Source organism: Pyricularia grisea, chromosome I (assembly GCF_004355905.1).
Source record: "Pyricularia grisea strain NI907 chromosome I, whole genome shotgun sequence".
Lineage (NCBI taxonomy): Eukaryota > Fungi > Ascomycota > Sordariomycetes > Magnaporthales > Pyriculariaceae > Pyricularia > Pyricularia grisea.
In genome coordinates, this window is record NC_044973.1 from 4,571,630 (window position 1) to 4,585,247 (window position 13,618).

Below are 13,618 nucleotides of genomic sequence, written 5' to 3' on the forward strand. Positions count from 1 at the left end.
GTATTGCCGTTAATTGGCAGGAACACGCTGTTGGCAGCGAAAAAAAATGCATCAAGTTTTGATGTTTATAAAAAGCAGTTGGTGTCCTACGTAAGCACGAAACAAAGAAGTGTCATGACCGTTCAAGCCTTCAAGGGACTATCCACCATTTAGTTACGCGTGTTTGCTGGTTGCTCGTCGTAAACAACAAGACAATATGGGGTGGCAGTTTCAGACATGCCAATTCCATTCCCGGACGTCGCCTTCACAATTACCGGTCGCTTTTCAAACCTTAGTTGCCGTCAACAGGGTTAGGTAAAATCTGATTGTCCAGGCCTTGAGGCAAGAAAAACAGATGCCTGCTTTTTTTGGCTGAGCCGTAGCAAGAGCTGCTTGCGACTCCAACAGGCCCCGTTCCGTTTTAGGTCTAGTAAAATCTCAACGCCCTCAAGCAACCACCTTCCTTACTGCGTTGGCAGAGGGCTCGTAGTACCAAACCGCGCCGGGTGTACTGGCGCAGCTGGTAACGGATCCGCTGGCATTCAAAGGGACCGTGTTGCCATCTTGGGGTCGGCCGTAGGCATGAGCATAATACCATGCCTCCGAGAGGGCAGTGCGGCCGTTGTCGAGGCTCCCTGAACCAGCAGCGGTCTCATTGTAGCGTGGTCCCGAGCCTGGAGCTGCTGGTCAGAAATTTCAAAGCTTGGTTTGAGAGGAAAGAGCCGCAGAGACTTACAGCCGATGTATGGCAGAGCACCATAGCTGCTGGTCAAGGCAGCCTGGATGGACTTGAGCGAATAGGCCGTCGTGTTGGAAGGTACGATTCCAGCCGAGCTCAACCATTGCCAGGTCGGTGTTCGGCGATAATACATAATGGCTTGAGGAAGGGATGGTTAGTGCTTTGGTAATGCAGAAGGGGAAAACGGCTATAGTCGGCTCACGTACCAGTCTCAAAGAAGTCGACCACTTCCTGGTTCTTCTGGTACTTTGGTCCATAGCAAGGGACTGGAGTATTTGTTAGCAACAATGGAAAGGAGAAAAACACAATGGCATAACAGATTACTTGCCATCAAAGGTGGAGAAACAAGTGGCCTAGAACATGGCGCATTTATTTAGTCACGATCCAGTCAACAGTCGACCAACCCGACGGTCCAACTTACATGCCTACCAAAAAAAAATCAAAAAAATCAGTTATGTTAGCACAATATCATCTTCCTCAGGATTAAACGAGACCTTGGCTTACTTGGCAAACTCATGCTCCCAGAACTCGTAGCTGGGCTGTCCCTGCGCGACCCAGTACGTGTTCATGTACTCAAGGAGATCATCCCGGCCGAACTCCTTGACGAAGTCGGCGATGCTGGGGCCATTGTAGGCGGGCACCTGCGTGTTGGGAGCAGGCCAGTTGGTGACATTGGGGGAAGGGAAACGGTCATATTGGCGGGTCAAGTCGCAGTACTGGGCTGTGGAGCGACGGGATTAGACGGTGTCAATTGAGAATGGGGAAATACGTGGCAGGCGTCTTACTGTAAGACCCGTTACAGAAATCTGGCCATAGTCCATGCAGCGTCCAGGTAGACTCGGGGAGCAGCTGACCCTGGTCCTCGCGACCGGTGTAAGTGTTCCAAAACTGGGTGAAAAGTAGTAGACCACCGAAGCTGGAAGTTTTGACGCGTTAGTTGGTTGGTCGATTGGGATGATACATTATTATGAGCCAGCAGCAACGGATGAAAGGACCAGTGTCAGTCAGCCAGCGCAGCGCCTACATCAATGGCGCGAAATAAGAAAAAAAAAATGAAAATGAAAACTCACGTCTCGACGCAGCAAGAGTCCGACACGCCTGGTACAGCCTTGGCAGAGCAAGACAGTACAGATTTAGAATCCTGAATGGCGCATGTGTGGTTGTTGACGGATGTTTCGGGATACAGCACCGCCGATGTGAGACGGGCGGCAATCGCCAAGACCACGAAAGAAGACTTCATTCTTACCGAACACCGTGTGTCGTGTGGGAGCAGCCAAACCGACGACTTGGCAGCTTATGTGGTAGAAGATTCGGACAGGGGAAAAAGTCCAACTTAAACTACGGCCAGTTGTTAGCGGGGTGCAGCTGAGAAATTGGGTCCCCGTATTGGGAAAAAGTTTGCAAAGCTAGTATTTCGCTTGAACGAATGAAATACCTTTCCCCGAGGGCGTGTGTTGGTGGAGGATTAGAGACCTTCCAAATTAGGCAACGCATCCGACCTTCAATGGGGTTAACGTCGTCATAATATTGCGGAACACCGATGTAAATGAACCCCCGCCCATAAATCGATGAGGCGCCGCGTCTCACGAAAACCCATACGTGTAGTAACAGTTAACCTTTATCAAATCTCTAATACAAGTTATACTGCGTATGATTAAGATATGATTCAAATTATATATATATATATAATCGACGTAAAATAAATAACAGCCTCGTCTTTCAGCTAATAATTCAGAAGAAAACCACGAGTAAGGTAATGTCCCATTTGAGCTCCACAACAAATTAAAGTTATCAGCAGAAATGACCTAGAAAAACACAGTGATATCCAAATTTTGGAATCTCCTCCATCCTCTTGGTCTATAAAGCATAACAGTTGGAGAGTGACAGAACAACCCAGGATAGCCCCGACTGCCAGCCTCTGTTTCCGCGAGCCATGTGGCTTAAATTTGATTTAGTATAACAAAAACGGCGTTATATCACGCAACTCAACCACTGAAATCAGAACTAACGCTGACGAGGCGGCCGGTCTATTGATATCAATGTGCCTGATAAAACAAAGTTAAGGACAAGCTGATATGCTTATTAGAACAACAATGAGCTTGGGCTGCTCGAAGACATAGAATCTTCTTTGTTGATCTGTAAATCAAACCGGCGAACTTTCCACAGATGACATACCACTGGTGTAACAACCCATCATTCTTACACATGGTAGGCCGGATCTCGCGTTTCCAAGACTAGTCACCTTTCAACTATTTGTGCCGGTTCATGGCTGGATTGCTCGTAGTTCACTTATAGCCCCTATAAGAGTCAGTTGAAATAGCTCTTGAGCTCGTTATTCGTCTGCTCACCTTACAATCTGTTGTTTCACTGAAGAGAAATGCAGTAATAGTAACGGTAAAAGATCGCTGAGCAAAGAACTTACAATTGGCCTCAACGAAACGTATGAATGCTATCATGGCGGAAATTCAGCAGACAAAATTCAACAGTCAGACTGTAAAGTGGTGAAAGAGAGGTCATTGAGGTTGCAGTCATGGTCTTGTCCCAGTCAATTCAAGCTTGAGCGGTGTCATTATTCAGAAAGTAGATAAATTTCAGAATAGAGTTTGTAGTTTTAGAAAGTTGCAGTTTGCGTCTGTCGAACTGAGAGGTGAAATCGAATCATTCATATTTCCTCGAAACCACGAGCAGAGAGATTTATATAAGGCTAGGAACTCAACCAAAAGGGCTAAAGTCTAGCGGAAGAGAACACAAGAGTGAATAAAAAAGCAAAACAAACCCCCTACGCCCAACACCATGACATGCATGCACAATCAAGCTGGCCGTGAATTCCCATCTCCTTGAATGGGAATGATAAGCGAAGTCCAACTCTGAACTAGTACATCCGTCTTTCTTGCTGTTAAGTTAACTCGAGTATTATGGCCGAGGCAGCTCAGCGTCTGCCAACTACGACCCCCTTTCTGGTAGTCTTTTTATATGTAACGGTAGTGGAGGCGCTGTACAGGACCTTCGATCTGTCCATCTGAGTTTAGTCCAGCCTACTCGCAAACTCAGAAGTAGTTAATCCGAGTTCATTTTAATCCGGCCTATGATAGTAGGAAATAGCCATGGAGATCTCAATTGGGGTGTGCAATGTGCATCTCCGCGCCAACACCTATTGGAATAGACTGTCGTTACAGTTCGATATATCACAACATCTGGAGTGAGTCAGACGCACTAAGAGCCGCGAGTCAAGCAGCGATAGAAATCAGCCACCAGCGGCACGGCGCTAAGCTTAAATGAACCAGACATGACCACCCAGGGGATATGTTAGCAATTTAGCAATATGCAAGCGGCAAGCCATGGGATCTTGTATGTCAAGACATGGTCACCCATCTCTAGCTTTCAGAGAGAGAGAGAGAGAGAGAGAGAGAGAGAGAGAGAGAGAGAGAGAGAGAGAGAGAGAGAGAGAGAGAAAAAAAAGAAAGTGAAAACGAATACATTCGCAATCGGCTAAAAGATGACCTGACATTCCGTACCAAGCTAGTTTGGATTCTCGATCCCTTGTAGCCAAGACACACCAGCCCTAGGCCCCATCGTCTGACTGTTCACTGGTTCAGTATTTGTTGGGTCTCGATCGCATGAGTGCATCCTTTCGCTTAATTGTTAGGTACATTCCACGACAGTACTCATTTACACTACCCTCACTTGAATCAAGCAATAGCATGTTGCGACCAAGACCAAACACTGCCCACTCTCTCGGTGGCAGTGTAAAAGAGAGTAACTACGGGATCGAGCAAAAGCCTGGGCATACACTACGCCCAGCAGGCTGGCACATAAATAAGCGCTCACGTGGCATTTGATCTAATTTCATTGCTTACTTCCTTGGCGATCCCTGATCTCGTTTCACTGAAACATCCTATATGTGGCACAGCAAGTCAAGTACCAGTAGAGATAAATGATCGACAAAAACTGATGATAAGACACAGCCAAATACATACATGGCAGAAAGAAAAGAAGGCTTAACATGAAAATATCAATTCTACTCTATGAGACTACTATTCATATCTCTCTGTAAACTCTAGTTGTTGCTGCGCTTCACTCTCCGACGAGCGGCCCGCGATGTCTTGGGCACGTCTGTATCCTCTTTTGTATCCTTTTCCCCAGATGCACTCGTGGCGGCACAAGTCGCCATTACGGCAGGGTGCACAATCTTACTTTGCTCCGGCACCGGGTTGCAGCCGGGCAGGCTGCCAAGGACGCCAGAGATCTGCTCGTCGACCTGGGGCTTGTTGACGCACTTCTTCATGGCGTCGCCCTTTTGCACCAATCCGTTGAACGCCGAGCACTGTTCGACAGATCTGACGCCCTCGTTGCAGTCCTTGATGCCCGCCTTGAGAACCTTTGTGTCCCAACCGTTCTGGAAGTCGCCGTGGTACCCGTATCCCGTCTGGTCTCCGTGAGAAAAGACAAAGGGTTGCGGCTTGCTGGCGTCGTTCGGGTCCCAGTACGCGTCGAACTTGTCGACCTGGTAGATGACCTCGGAGAACAGCGTGATGAGGCGCTTGGGGAACCCAGGAGGGCAAATGCCATTGTCCACGCCTGAAGGGTAGGCTACGTGGCTCTTGTGGTCCGGGGAGTCGTTGTCCTTGCCGTTCCAGCAAGCCGGGAAGTGGATCTGGGCCCGCAGCCCGTTCTTACACCTCATCTTGGGGAGGTAGGGGGTGGCAGGCGTGGGCTCGCCACGCAGGCACGCGAATGACACGGCGCGGGTCTGGCGTTTGCCCTGATCCGTGTCGCTGCGTGCCTCCCGAGCCAGCGGCTCGCCTGCGATCATTCGGAACCCCTCTGGGAAGGCCTGGAGGCCATTGGCGTACTCGGGCTCCTTCTTGTCGTGGCGGTGAAGATAGTAGATCAACGACCCGCCCGAGTTCTTGACGGCGGCGAAGCTGCCGTTGTCGAAGCGAAAGAAGAGCTGTGGGAACCAGTAGTTGGAGAGGTCCTTGGTGACACTGCATGATGTGCAAGTGGACTTTTGCGTCTGCTCATAGGTCGTCAGGTTGGCCGAGAAGGCGTTGCCGCCCATGACGGTGTGAAGGTGACGCCCCGGGATCTGCCCTGGGGTTGCGAGTGGATCAACGCGATCGACCACGACGGGGTTGCCGCAGTTGAGGATCCAGAAGGCGTTGGCACTCGAGGCCAGCGCCAGCGCGGCAAATTGTTGGATGAGCTTCATGATGATGATGGTGGTGGTGATGATGATGACGATGATGACAAAATTTTTGGTGCAAGTGCCTTGCAAAGGTTAATAAAGGAGAGACTGAGAAGAGAAGAGCTTGATGATCAAAGCTATGGTCGTGTTGAAGTTGGAAAGAGAGGATTTGATGTTATGTTATATACCGAATATTACTACGATTATGGGATCAGCGGCTGTGCCACCAGAGGTACTGTGCCTGCCCCTGAATGCTGTGCCTCGGATTGATGACTTGGCTGCACAAGTACTAGAAATTGTCTCGGTTGGTATTAAGGGGCTTGCCTTGAGTGACACAAAAGTAAGGGAAGCAGCTAAAAAAATGTCAGTCAGCATGTTGGCTAAAGCCTAAAGGTGTGCTTCGGGGCAAACTACAGTATCATCACAGCGCAACAAATGATAATCGGCATGTTTCCGCGGTAGGGAAACATTTTTTTTTACGGGATCTGCGTTGTTTCCATTCTCAGGCCGGACGCCCTGCAGCTGTAACCAGAGCCAAGACATCCCGCGCGCCCTTGGGCGTTGAGTTTGAAATTGCGAAAGAAACAAATCACGCGCCTAAAGTGACCATCCAGAAGTCTTGAAGACTAATTTAGGTTGCCCTGTACCTGTGGCGCTTAGCTGAGAATTCAACTGGCGACCAAGGGTGTTATGGTGCGACCCATATCGACGGTACCTGCAATTAGGAGCTGGAATAGAGTAAATGGATTACGGGTATGTGCTGAGGGTGTGGCGACAGTAAGCTGAGCGGGGGGGTTATTTTTATTTTTAGCGACAGACCGCATGCGTTTTGAAGGGTTAGGGTTCAGTTTTTCTCCCTTATAAAGCCGGCGCGCTCCCCTCGACACTAGAGATGCTGTGCATGCATGCACAAGTGATAACTACCATAGAAAGGAAAATGGATTTTACCTAAATTACTACACTTTGCTATGCCAAGCTCTCTCTCGCTTCGCCCAGGCTACTGGCCACGCGTCTGACCGCCTCTGACAGCCCTGCCTCTGACAATACTGTCCCACAGATGATGGTAGGGCTGTTATTGAAGTCGGTGAATCGATTACTATGCGTGTTTTTTTTGGTCGCAAACAGCCCATCGACCCAAAGTGCTGAACTAAACATTCAATTTTTCCCCCAGAGTCGGGTTAGCATTTTTTTTCTTCTATTCTTTTTCTACATTTTAATACGTGTAGTGCATCCATACTCTCCAGTCTTTATTCAGTGGCAGCACAGTACTTTACTAGGAGATTGATCCTCGATAGCGTGCCGGATACCCGCGAATCTTGACGTCATTTCATCAATGTGGACCAGGCCTAGTATCTTCTTGGATCTTGGCTGCGGGTTGTCGCTGGCTTGGCAACTCCCCAGAGCCATGTTTGCCATGATATCGATTGAGAACCAAGAACTTTTAATTCGTGTGGGAAATTCATCGTGGAGCAATCTGTTAGAATTTTTATTGCTTGTTGCCAAGTTTCGGCCCCTTTTTCCTCGACATGCAAGCTACCCGCCGCCTCATAAATGTGACAGCCAACGGTCGAGGACCTGGCAGAAGAGGACAGGGAAACAACTAGTTCTAGTTCTAGTTCTAGCAGCCTAGCTCTACTGTTAGCAGCCGTTGATTTTTTTTGGAGAGCTGAGGATACCCAAAATATCAACCCGCCACAATGGTTTACTGCCGGAGCATTATAGCCGCCGCCCTCGTGGCCAGCGTAGCCATCGGCGCCACGACTTCAACGCCTTCTGCAATGGAGTCCGCTCAGCCCTCTGCCACTGCCGCCCCCGAGCCAAAGACCTTTGGACCGACAAGTGACTGCCAAAAGTATCACATCTTCTCGGTACGGGGTAGCAGTGAGCCGTACCCGGGACGGATGGGCCCGCTGATCCAGTCGATTTGCCAAGGCCTCGGCGAGGAAGACTGCGGCTACGAGGATGTCCGATACCCGGCCAACTCGAGCTATGATGGGCCGGGTATGTTTTGCCAGAGTGCATCGACCGGAGCCAAAAATGGACAGCGCCAGATGCAGGAATATTCCGACCGCTGTCAGGATTCGGGCTTGATCTTGCTCGGGTACAGCCAGGGTGCAAGTGTTGCCGGGGATATCTTGGGTGGCGGTGGCGGTATGTTTCTTTCTTTCTTCTTTCTTCTTTTGTTCCCCCCCTTTACAAGGAACACAGACCCAACTAACGGCCTGCATCTAGGCTTTCTCTATGGATGCGATCAGCCTGAGAACCCCCCGCTCAACCGGACCTCACGGCCGGGCAGCAAGATCATTGCGGCGGCGACTTGGGGAGCGGTCCGACACACGGCAAACCAAACGTTCAACCAGGGAGAGGGATCATCGTACGACGGCGTACTGCCTCGTTCCGGTGCGCTGCTTGAAGGAATCAAGCAGTTTTCGAGGGTCTATCGCGACTGGTGCCACTATGGGGACGTGATCTGTGCCGTTGGGTCCCAGGGAAACATAAAAGATGAAGAGATGGACCCCCAGCAGCACTGGAACTACTTTGAAGGAAACAACAGCGACTCGGCCAGGCAGTGGATCATAGACACTGCCAAGAACGGTGGAAATGTTTCAACGGATGATGATAATTCGGCAAATGACGATGTTTCTTCTCAAGGGGAGCCTGAAGACCAGCAGGATTCGGGTGCAAATGAACGCAGGATCCAAGGCACAATCTGGGTGGCTTTGATGTCAGCAGTTTGGCTGTCTGTTTGGTGTTTGTAATCAACTAGAATAATTAGAACTGGAACTAGTCTAGAACAAGAACATAATCACTATTCAAAAGAATCATGAGGCAGTGTACTTGCCCCTTTTTTTTGTTGCTGACACACTCAAGCGACTGGGTGGTCAGCTCACATTCATATCGAGTGTGTGTGTGTGTGTGTGTGTGTGTGTGTTATCTCCTACACCTACTCCCCAGAGCTGACGTCGAAAAGTAGCTTTCATATGCCCGTCCACACCCCATTATGTACTCATCATAGTTTCAATGATCATATTTTTGTAGCCCCTGACTTTATTCCGGAAATTGAGCCGTCAAGAGCGGATAATCTTCACAGATACATGCATCAAGACAGCCCCCACGATATTGAAAATTATCGAATTCACCTCACCATAGCCAGTTCCCATGACCTTCCGACAGGTTCATGCTGTGATTGTGTCGCCCCAGATGCCAGATTCAGTAGATGACTTTGTGCGGCCTCCAGCCCTTGTACGTGGGTGAGTGTATGCACCCCTGAATGCTTTCACTTTGATATGTCTTGTGTAAGCATCTGGTGCTTCACCAAAGTAAAGCCACCTATTTCCGCAAGGCGGCGAGGTTTGTAGAAGTCAGCTCAAGTCAACAGGAATCCAGATAGATACTCATTCGAATTTTCTTTTTTCTTTTCTCCTCATGTTTGCGCCTTCGTCCACCCACACATCCCATAAATTCAATTCCCAAACATCTCGCCTGCATTCAGGCTATGCAGCTTTCTGCAGCACGCCTGGAATAAGTGCCGTGGTTGGCCACCCTTTGCTCCTATTGAGTGTGGGAGACTCTTCAGCGACAAAGTCTATTGGACCGAAGCTACCAAGATAAACACGGAGCAAAAACACCGCCACAAACCCCGATGATGAGGGCCAGCTAAAATCCCTCTCGGGAAATGCCGCCACCCGCCCGCGGATTCAGCCGTTGATTCAAGATGCTGCCACCGGCCGTAGATATTCAAATGTACGGCTTGCTTGGCCCCTCAGAAATGACCGGTGTCTCCTACCTCACGCTATTCGTCGACAGATTGTCTAGCAACAACCATCAGCAAGCGCTGTAAATCTTTAGAAGGAGCTGATTGGTCAAATAGAGAGGGAAAATTCGACAACGCATACTTTTTTATTCGTCCTTGTCTCTCGCCTAACCCTCAAATTGGCCTGAGACATGGTGGCGGCGGGCGGCGGAAGGCCTGGTCCGGTTGTATCGTGATCAAATAAATATTCTTGCTTTGCCTGGGAGCACAATTCCAGCTTGGGCTGGACAAATCTTTGTATTACAAGATTCCGTAGCAAATCCCGGTGTTCGGGGTTTTGAGATGGGGGAGTCTGCGGTCTTCCGGGTTCGATGACGATGAGGACCAGGAAAGAATCAAAACCCTTTTTTTTTCTTTTTTCTTCTCATGACCCGGTTACAGGGTCGATCGGTAAAACGGTTGCTAAGGTCAAACCGGGTTTTCATTATGTCTTTCAATGCGATAATGCATTGTTCCGTCCTACCCAAATGCTAGTAGCCTTTGGTTCTTCGCCATGGAAACTGGTAGTCATCCCCTCGCGTTTGTCAACTCCTGGTCATCAGCAATGAGGCTCTGATTTCTTTATTTTTTTGCTTTTGGAATAGTTGACACGGCCACAAGTAATGAGAATTGTGGATCGCTGACTGGACGAAATTGCTAGATCGACTTGTAGTGGGAACAGATAGTGATGCATAAGATTCGCAACACTTGCCTCTAAAGCGATACGCCGATACCTAAGGCATTCCAAAACCCGTCGCGGGCGCCCATGGGGGCCCATGGGCCAAAAAATACCGTAACCCACGGGCCCCCGTCATATTTGCACGTTGTGGGGCATGTATTTTAACACTAATTTTAATCCAATAAATACAAACTCCACAGTGAAAAAAACCGCGGGCTCGTGGGCTGTTGGCCCACGGGCTTTTTAAATAAGGTTTCGGGCCCCCATGGGCGGGTTTTGGAATGCCTTACCGATACCCCTGCTGGAAGCATGTTCGAACACCTAGCAGAACCTAGCGTTCCATCGGAGGACATGTCACATGTGGGTGACCTGTTTTCCTCCTCCCCCCCGAGTTGATATGTCACCTTTGATGAGCGCACAATGTCGTGTACTAGGGACAGAGACATAGTGAACCGGATCCCGGAGACAGATTCCGAGTGCCCGGCTACGACCCACACCCGACTCAGACCTCTCCCACTCGGGACTCTGACGAAGTAAGTGAATAGGAATGGAACACAGGAACAGGTCTGGGTAAGGATAGTCAGTCACCCTTGATTCAATTCCCTCTTCCAATTTGCCAGACTGTACCTGCCTACCTACCTACCTACCTACCTACCTACTTACCTAGGTTACTCCTTTCATATTGGTTGCACACTTGATGTTTTTCTGCCGCCTATATCATCTTGAGCCTCGCACCCAGCTAAAAGTGTCTTCGATCTTTTTGTATCACAAATGTCTCTAACACATCAATCAATAATTTTCATCCCATATTTTTCATATCCAGATAACTAATCTATCAGATGCACTCAACATTCATTTCACTAAGCACTTGCCTCCCGGCTGTATTCCTTTTGATCTACAAGTTCTGCGGAGTACTATCGTCCATATCGGACAAGAAGAGACGTTGTAAAAGGATGAACGAGAAGAGCTTCACACCCGATACCGCCGCTAGGCTGGCGAATCGGTTAAGGGGCCAAACACTAGTGGTGCCCAATCTGCTCAAGGAGCATATGGCTTCCTGGCCACAGGGATTAATCAATGAGCACTACGAGAGACTGCAGCATGTGTTCAATGGAATCCTCGACTGGTGAGTAGCAAAGTACATTCTTTTCTTCTTTGATTGATTTGTCACTACAGACCTTTAAGCTCGCTAGCTAAGAACAGTAATGTAACTTCCCCCCAGTCACGTTCACGACCTGAAATACCGCCAGAAGCTGAAGGAAAGTGATTTTGCCATGTTCACCTCAATGTACGTCAGATATGACACCAATCTAAACCCAAAAATCCCAACTGAGGTAAAAAGAAATGAGCTAACCCCTTTCTGAAACGAAACAAAATGATAATAGATGGTGGCCGACAGCAAAATGGGAAAATCTCTACATCGGCGGCCTCTTGACCATCTGGGCTTTCATCTGGGATGATACCATCGACATGGCAGAGCAGTCTCTTTCGGCGGATTTCGGTCGTGCCTGCGCCCACCGCCGCCAGACCATAGAGTACATTCGATACCACCTCGACGTCGAGGATGGCGACGACCTCGACCCCCAGAGTTTGTGGCAACCGCGCAGAGTCGTAGGGAGACTCGTTAATAGTGTGATCGACTGGTTCGGGTTCCGCGCCCTCCCGCCGCCTTGTCCTGCTGGTGGTTGCGACATCTTTCGTGAACTGGGCGAGAGGCTATGTGCGAGGTGGGACAAGGGTACGTGTCAATGCAAGACGGAGAAAGAGATAAACAAGTCGATGCGGTTGCTGACATAGGCCGGGTGGGGGCAAAATAGGAAAGAGGCAGCGAATATTCCGGGAACTGCGCGACTACATCATGTCGACGGAGCAGGAGCAGCGAGAACGGCTTGAGGGCATCATGCCAACGTATGAATCTTATGTTAAGCAGCGCTTATACACGACAGCATTTCGAAACTTTGCGATTGTTGGCTCGTAAGTGTTTTACTTGTATACCCACTGCATGATGAGCTGTTACATGTGAGCTCACCGAACCGACTCACCTCTAACATGAACAAACAAAATTTATTGACAAACCCGGGATCATAGTCTCTGCGTTGAAACGGACATCCCTGCCGACATATTCAACTCACCAGAGATGGAGGTGGTACTCCAAGAGGGCAACTGGATCATCATCATAGTGAACGATCTACTATCTCTGAAAAAAGAGATGGCGACGCACTGCATGGGCAGCTTGGTTCCGGTGTTGTACAACTTCCATCACCATCGTCTCAGCCAGCAGCAAAAAGAAGATCCCAACCTGCTCGACAAGATTGTGTCCAAGTTGAGTGCCGAGCTTGCCGCGTCTGTCAAGAGGCTGGACCGTGCAGAGGAAAGTTTGCTGCGGATAGTGGACAGTGGCAGTTGCAGGAGGACGCCTGGCGAGGTTGCCAAGTTGAGAGAGGACATCAAGACCTATGTGGACATGATCCGACGAACTGACACCGGGACCTGGGAATACTCGTGAGTAGATCAACCGGAGCCCCATCAATCGTCAAACATAAAGGAACGAATGAGAACTGTGCTGATGATGATACCATGAAAACAGATGTGCTGTCGATCGCTACAGGATCCAGCAATGTGTGCAGGAGGATGGATCGGTTTTGATCCCGCTTTAGAGGCCAACAAGCCCTCGATTCCCACCCCTTTTTTTTCTCATTGGTTGTATAATTCAATGTTTCCTTCGTCCAACCTCCTATTTGCTGCGCCATTTCAAATTTGAGCTACATTTATGGTTAGTGTCGCCCAGTTATTCGGGCACTCATTGCTTGGGGTATGGGTCTGTTGTATGCAGCGGGAGTTTTAGACGAAACCAGGGCTGGATTTTCTCCAGGCGGCCAGGTTTTGTCGCCCTTTCCTTGTTCTCTGAATTTTTTTTATTTTGCGGCGGTGCTGGGTAGGCGTTTTTGAACGATAGTCTTGGTGGACTCTTGCTTTCTCAAGAACCTAGATATAGTTCTTGGAATCAATCAATTTCAATTGGATCCTTGTCCAGTTATGATTCTCACTCATCCATCAAAATGTGACAGAAGTTTTCGGTGATGCAGCTGAGGTGATCAGTCAGCTCACTCGGGGGTTTCTACCAACAAAACAACAAAAAAATGAGGGGTTCACAAACGGTACTGGTAGGTATGCCGCGTCGCTGAGCCTCAGCGGGAAGCACTGCCACAACGCACAGCTTTCTGCAGCCGAGCTGAGTGG

General features: G+C 49.2%; 4 protein-coding genes across 4 annotated transcripts; 2 read left to right on the forward strand and 2 right to left on the reverse strand.

Moving 5' to 3' along the window:
• Positions 1 to 426: 426 nt before the first annotated feature.
• Positions 427 to 1,958, reverse strand: PgNI_06418 (uncharacterized protein; the record flags this gene model as incomplete). The annotated part of the gene is made up of 7 exons (XM_031126442.1): positions 427 to 653; positions 716 to 856; positions 925 to 964; positions 1,140 to 1,143; positions 1,223 to 1,439; positions 1,504 to 1,634; positions 1,789 to 1,958. The coding sequence occupies 7 exons, from the start codon at positions 1,956 to 1,958 to the stop codon at positions 427 to 429; spliced, it is 930 nt and encodes a 309-aa protein (XP_030982364.1).
• Positions 1,959 to 4,775: 2,817 nt separating this feature from the next.
• On the reverse strand, positions 4,776 to 5,930 carry PgNI_06419 (uncharacterized protein; the record flags this gene model as incomplete). The annotated part of the gene is made up of 1 exon (XM_031126443.1): positions 4,776 to 5,930. One exon carries the CDS (start codon positions 5,928 to 5,930, stop codon positions 4,776 to 4,778), a length of 1,155 nt encoding a protein of 384 aa, XP_030982365.1.
• Positions 5,931 to 7,603: 1,673 nt separating this feature from the next.
• On the forward strand, positions 7,604 to 8,665 carry PgNI_06420 (uncharacterized protein; the record flags this gene model as incomplete). Its single annotated transcript, XM_031126444.1, has 2 exons — positions 7,604 to 8,057; positions 8,139 to 8,665. The coding sequence occupies 2 exons, from the start codon at positions 7,604 to 7,606 to the stop codon at positions 8,663 to 8,665; spliced, it is 981 nt and encodes a 326-aa protein (XP_030981968.1).
• Positions 8,666 to 11,331: 2,666 nt separating this feature from the next.
• PgNI_06421 (uncharacterized protein) lies at positions 11,332 to 13,314 on the forward strand (the record flags this gene model as incomplete). Its single annotated transcript, XM_031126445.1, has 6 exons — positions 11,332 to 11,504; positions 11,601 to 11,666; positions 11,764 to 12,116; positions 12,196 to 12,352; positions 12,467 to 12,880; positions 12,966 to 13,314. 6 exons carry the CDS (start codon positions 11,332 to 11,334, stop codon positions 13,033 to 13,035), a joined length of 1,233 nt encoding a protein of 410 aa, XP_030983284.1. The 3' UTR covers positions 13,036 to 13,314.
• Between the last annotated feature and the right edge of the window lie 304 nt (positions 13,315 to 13,618).